We start from the raw sequence: 5,759 nt of genomic DNA, 5'->3' as shown, positions 1-5,759 counted from the left end.
TTGGAGAGTACTTCGTTGGTAGAAGCACAAACGTAAGTCGCGTTTCCAGAGAATTGTGGAAGTCTGATGGGTCTCAATTACTTGATGATGATGAAAAAATTTAACCTTGTTTTGGAATTGATGAGTGATGCTTGGTTGATTGTGTTGTTTTTTTGTTTCAGAGCATTTGAAGGAGTTTGTTCTAGACTTTTGGGGGCTTTGGAGTCTTTGAGAGAGCTGGTTTCAGATAATGATGATTTCCCGAAGAGGGATACTTTAATGCAACTGTCATTTGCTTCCCTTCAAACCATAAACTCTGTATGGCTTAATGCTCTATTGTTAGTGTCTGACTTTCTGATTCCATTATTCTAATCTCTTATCACTTTCAGGTGTTTTGCTCGATGAACAGTATGTCCAAGGAGCTTAATAAGGAGACTATGTCAAGGTGGATGTTTTAACTGCGCCAAACTTTGACTGAACATTCCGGAATCGTTTGTTTGCTCACTTTAATTTTTTTTTTTCTTGTGTAGATTGCTATCTTTGGTAAATGACAATTTCTCCCGATTTTTGTCATCCAACCAGAAAAATGAGGTGTGATTCTTTGGCTCACCTGCTGTATAAGCAGAAGTCAAAATCTTTCCGAAACCTTTGGAAGAGTGCATTCTCGTCTTACATAAGTCTTTGTCTTGGTTTTGCAGATAGAGACCATGAATCTGAATTTAAGCCGTTCCGCTGTTGCACCTAATGCCGGAACCAGCAGTGAGGAGAATATTAACCGAGTGCTCAGACAAGTAATGGTGATTCTTTTCTTTCCAGAAGCTGTCTTTAGAAGGTACTCATCGAGGAGCCTTCCATGTAAGGAGTAGGCTGCCTCTCCTAGACCTTCACAAGGATCATGATGCAGACAGCCTTCCATCGCCCACAAGGGAAACAACACCAAGTTTACCCCTAAATGGTCGCCATACGATGGTTAAGCCAGGTTTTCCCGTTAGTAAAGCGGGCCAAACGACTGAAGGTGCCAAAGTCTATCCATATGATAGTGAGGCCCTTAAAGCAGTTTCTAGTTACCAGCAAAAATTTGGTCTTAATTCATTCAAGACAGATGACCTTCCAAGCCCAACACCATCAGGAGAGCCTAATGATGGCAATGGAGACATTAGTGGAGAAGTTTCTAGTTCTGTTGTTAAGAGCTCGAAGCCGGGGGCTCTCCTGATTTATGGGCAAGATGTTCCTCTGCCGTCCACTTTTAATTCTAGAAGTGTGCCTGTTGCAAATGCTGTTTCTAACACTGTTCCACCACATCATCTGTTAAACCATGGTATTTCTGCACTAACTTGTGCTACTCAAACAAGTGCTGCTCAAACAATTCTTGCATCTATTCAGACAGTAAAACCTTCTGCAAAGAGTCGAGATCCAAGACTACGGCTTGCAAAACCCGATGGTGCCAATGTAACCATTTCTCCGTACTCTGCTGACGAGTCTAGAAATCTTTCTAAAGTAGAGCCTTGTGCAGACTTTGTGAACCCAAGAAAGCAAAAAGCCACTGATGAGCTTTTTATTGATGGGCCTGCATGGAAAAGAAAAAAGAGTGATAAGAATGCGCCAAAGGCAGCTGGAATTGGTGGCTGCCTTGAGGATACAGAATCATCAGGGCTCCAAAAGCTGGATTCCAAGACCAGGCTAATTGAGAACGGAGTAACATCTATGACAACAAGTGTTATGTCCATGAGTGGTGTTTCTGTAAGCCAAAAAGTACCGACGACAGCTTTAACTGACGCTGCATCATTGTCATCGATTCTTAAGGATATTAACCCTACAATGTTACTTAATCTCTTTAAAATGGGAGAAATGCAAAAGGTACCAGAAAAAGCTCCCCAGAAGCCCAAAGATCCAAGAAGAGCAGCACAACTTCCTGGCTCTTCCGTGCCACCACCTGCATCGAATGCTCTAGCTGCAAATTTTTCACAGCCAGGAGCGCCTCAGGATACTTCCCAATACGCCCCCTCCGTGAGTATCTTTTATCTTGGCTGAGTGTAGAACGTTTTCTTTCAAATTTTTCTAACTCTTCTGTCTCATTTTTTTTTTGGAAATTTTCAGGGCGAATCTGGAAGCATTAGCATGAAACCACGTGATCCTCGCCGAATCCTGCATGGAAGTACTCTTCAAAGAACGGACTCTTCGGTGGAAAAGCAGTCCAAAATGAATGACGCACACACTCTGGGAACCTTGGCTATGAAGGTTAAGACAGAAGAGTTAGAAACACCTTCCCAGCTTGTTCCACGGCAAAATATCGGCCAGAATGGTATCAGCAAAATGAAAATTTCGGGTGAACTTTTCAGTGGAAAGACACCAGATATTTCAACACAATTCACCAAAAACCTGAAAAATATTGCTGATATGGTTGTCGTATCACAACAAGCTGGCAATCCTCCAGCAGTTCCGCATTCAGTAGAGATTAAGATGGACAAAGATGTTAAACAGAATCCTTCACATCTCAACGAACAGGGGGATGGTGTGTCAGTTTCAGCAGCATCAGTAACGGCTGCAGGTCCTACTCGTTCCATGAACAGTTGGGGAGAGGTGGAACATCTATTCGAAGGATATGATGACAAGCAGAGAGTAGCTATCCAAAGAGAGAGAACTCGGAGGTTAGAGGAACAGAAGAAAATGTTTTCATCTCAAAAGCTCTCTCTTGTCTTGGATTTAGACCACACCCTTCTCAATTCAGCCAAGGTTTGTTTATCTCCCTTCTAGTTCGCTTAACATTCTTACATTCTTTCTAATGTTGGCTTTTAATCGTTTTCAGTTTCATGAGGTTGAAACCGCTCACGAGGCGATTTTGAGAAAGAAGGAAGAACAAGATCGTGAGAAACCATATAGACATCTCTTTCGGTTTCCCCACATGGGAATGTGGACTAAACTTAGACCAGGGATTTGGAATTTTCTGGAGAAGGTAACTCATTCAATAACATTTTCTTGCTAGGCTTTATGTGCAAGACACTCACTGTAACTTTTCCTATGAATTTCAGGCTAGCAAGCTGTACGAGTTACATCTTTACACTATGGGGAACAAATTGTATGCTACAGAGATGGCCAAACTGCTTGATCCCAAAGGGGTTCTCTTTAATGGGAGAGTGATATCGAAAGGAGATGATGGAGATCCTCTTGACGGAGATGAACGAGTACCCAAGAGCAAAGATTTAGAAGGAGTTATGGGTATGGAATCGTCTGTGGTGATCATAGATGACTCTGTCCGAGTGTGGCCTCATAACAAAATGAACTTAATAGTTGTCGAAAGGTATCATCTTTCACGCTATCGGTATAGCTTGCTTACTGTACAGTGTAAAATATCTGTCTTCTGATGTGTATCTTGTGTTGCAGATATACTTATTTCCCTTGCAGTAGAAGGCAATTTGGGCTTCTTGGTCCTTCTCTTCTTGAGGTTGATTTCGATGAGCGACCTGAGGAGGGCACATTGGCATCTACATTAGCGGTCTGCACTTTGTTATATGCACATTGTTATGTTATTTTATACTCTTCGTTTTGAATCTTAGCATCATCACATGGTTTCACTGTACAGGTTATTGAGAAAATACATACAAATTTCTTCTCGCACGCTTCAGTAGACGAAGCAGATGTGAGGAATATATTAGCTTCCGAGCAACGGAAGATATTAGCTGGCTGTCGGATTATATTTAGTCGGATAATCCCAGTGGGGGAAACCAAACCGCACTTGCATCCCTTGTGGCAAACTGCTGAGCAGTTTGGTGCTGTCTGCACAACTCAGGTGGATGAACATGTCACTCATGTTGTCACCAACTCTCTTGGAACCGACAAGGTAAGAAAGTCTGCAAATTTTATAATCTGTTGGGCCGAGGAAGAAACATCATCGGCATATTCTGAATGTGTGTTTGTTTAAGCAGGTGAATTGGGCACTAACCAGGGGTAAATTTGTTGTTCATCCTGGCTGGTAAGACACTTTTGAAAGAATTAAAAACAAAAACATAACGAAAGCAATTATGCTTTTCTGTTTGTAACAAGTTTATATTTGCCCGAGTGTAGGGTGGAAGCATCAGCTTTTCTGTACCAGAGAGCAAACGAAAGCAATTATGCCATCAAACCATAAACCAAATTCCATTTTCTGCCCCCACTAAATATCCCCACCACCATATTTGAGACTTGACAAAGCCTGAACACCCAAATAAGTCATATCGGGTTGTGATTAGGCTAGGCCCCCAGGCCCCCTCGGGGATTGTCGCCTTATCGGGTACATATGCATTCTTTGGGTCCGAAAAGAGGCATCCATTGAAATGCCCAAAAGTGTTGGGGCTGTTAACATAATTGTGTCTACTACTAACTTCGGGGAGAGGGTGAAGGAAAGTGATCCGTCTCTGGATATAAAGTAACACCAGAGAGACCCTTCATCAAGAAAGTGATGATGGGTCAGGGTCATGTGCCAAGGAGAGGATCATGTTCACTTTTGTCCTCGACTGTGAATTCATCAGGAGTCGGACGTGGGTTCGCTCCGATAAATGTTTTGATATTTATACTTTTGTCCGAAGAAATGGTGATGAGTAACTTGGCAACAGACAACAGATGCGTAGTTGAGTGACCAAACAAAGCATTGATTGAAATGTCCGTGTCTTCCTTATTAATAATCCCCAGCATTATACGTGGTGGAAAAAGGGAATTCATTAAGACAAAGAGACCACATCAAACTGTTACTTGGTCAATAAGTTATTACTGGTAATGGATCAATGAGGTATTAACTGATTCTTATGACGAGTATATATATATATATATGAGAACGCAACAAAAAAAAAAAAGGCCTTGAAAAAAAAACCCTCAGTCTAGTGTATGCATGCACCAAGTGAAGTGGTTTATCGATGACCAAAAAAATATCAGCCTGGTCAGATTAAAAACTAAAACAAGTTGATAAAAAATTTAAATTAAAAGTATATACTAAGGTTATAACTCTCCTCTACTCAGCGGGTTGTTTTCCACAATCTTATTTTCACTATTTTGATAAGTAGAATAAAAGATTATCTTACGTTTAAGATAAAGTTAATCTGAATGTTAACAATCGTACAAAATTTATATGTTAACGTGAATTAAAAGTATTAAAAGAAGACAACATTGATATGTATCCTAATAAATAGAACATGTGGATACTTTTTTTGAAGATTGATTCATTATATTCTAATGAGTTTGTCGGGATAATTTTCTGACTACTACTACAGCAGAAACATCAGAAGAAGCATTTTTGGAAACGCTTCATGAGCAAGACGGCAAATTATCGACCTTCGAGAAAGACTCTAGGTCGCGGTCAGCTTTAGCGATTTGGCGCGCATAATAGCGTCTCTTGAAGAGTTGAAGATGTGTCTAAGAGTCATTTTTGGAACTGTCTCGGCAGCTATATTGTTTAGCTAATACAAGCCGAGAAATCATTTAGTGGATCCGTATAAGAAGACATCTGTATCAGAAACATACATAACACGCTCTTCTGATCAAGATGTTTTCATCAAATCAAAAGTCAAATGGACTATTTTGCTGGTCAATTAGTAGCCACCGAAAGCACACAACCAATCGTTTCTTAGGAGTTAGGTCCTACGATTATCTGCAAAACACATACCAAGCCTTTGATCGATTCTTAGAATTATGATGTGAAAACCCTAACTGACAATTGAGAGAGTTTTTTGGTCGACATGAATTTGCTGATGTGGCACCTTACACAGTAGTGTACATAACTGATCTAGAATCATTTCGCAGATATTTGTCAA

The 5,759-nt window shown here is 40.6% G+C and overlaps 1 protein-coding gene across 1 annotated transcript in view; it reads left to right on the top strand.

The window, feature by feature from the left end:
• Nucleotides 1-4,526, top strand: part of LOC18027591 (RNA polymerase II C-terminal domain phosphatase-like 3) — a 5,653-nt gene extending 1,127 nt beyond the window's left edge. The window contains 14 exon segments of the mRNA XM_024161048.1: nucleotides 1-32; nucleotides 162-297; nucleotides 369-424; nucleotides 510-570; nucleotides 678-759; nucleotides 762-788; nucleotides 791-1,986; nucleotides 2,077-2,712; nucleotides 2,786-2,932; nucleotides 3,009-3,277; nucleotides 3,361-3,472; nucleotides 3,560-3,817; nucleotides 3,903-3,949; nucleotides 4,042-4,526. Of these exon segments, the coding sequence (XP_024016816.1) occupies nucleotides 1-32; nucleotides 162-297; nucleotides 369-424; nucleotides 510-570; nucleotides 678-759; nucleotides 762-788; nucleotides 791-1,986; nucleotides 2,077-2,712; nucleotides 2,786-2,932; nucleotides 3,009-3,277; nucleotides 3,361-3,472; nucleotides 3,560-3,817; nucleotides 3,903-3,949; nucleotides 4,042-4,105 (3,123 nt within the window). The 3' untranslated portion in view covers nucleotides 4,106-4,526.
• The last annotated feature ends 1,233 nt before the right edge of the window (nucleotides 4,527-5,759 follow it).

The sequence above is a fragment of the Eutrema salsugineum genome, unplaced genomic scaffold (assembly GCF_000478725.1).
Source record: "Eutrema salsugineum unplaced genomic scaffold, Eutsalg1_0 scaffold_10, whole genome shotgun sequence".
NCBI lineage: Eukaryota > Viridiplantae > Streptophyta > Magnoliopsida > Brassicales > Brassicaceae > Eutrema > Eutrema salsugineum.
The sequence above is the reverse complement of the archived record's forward strand: the minus strand, read 5'-3'. Positions and strand labels throughout refer to the sequence as shown.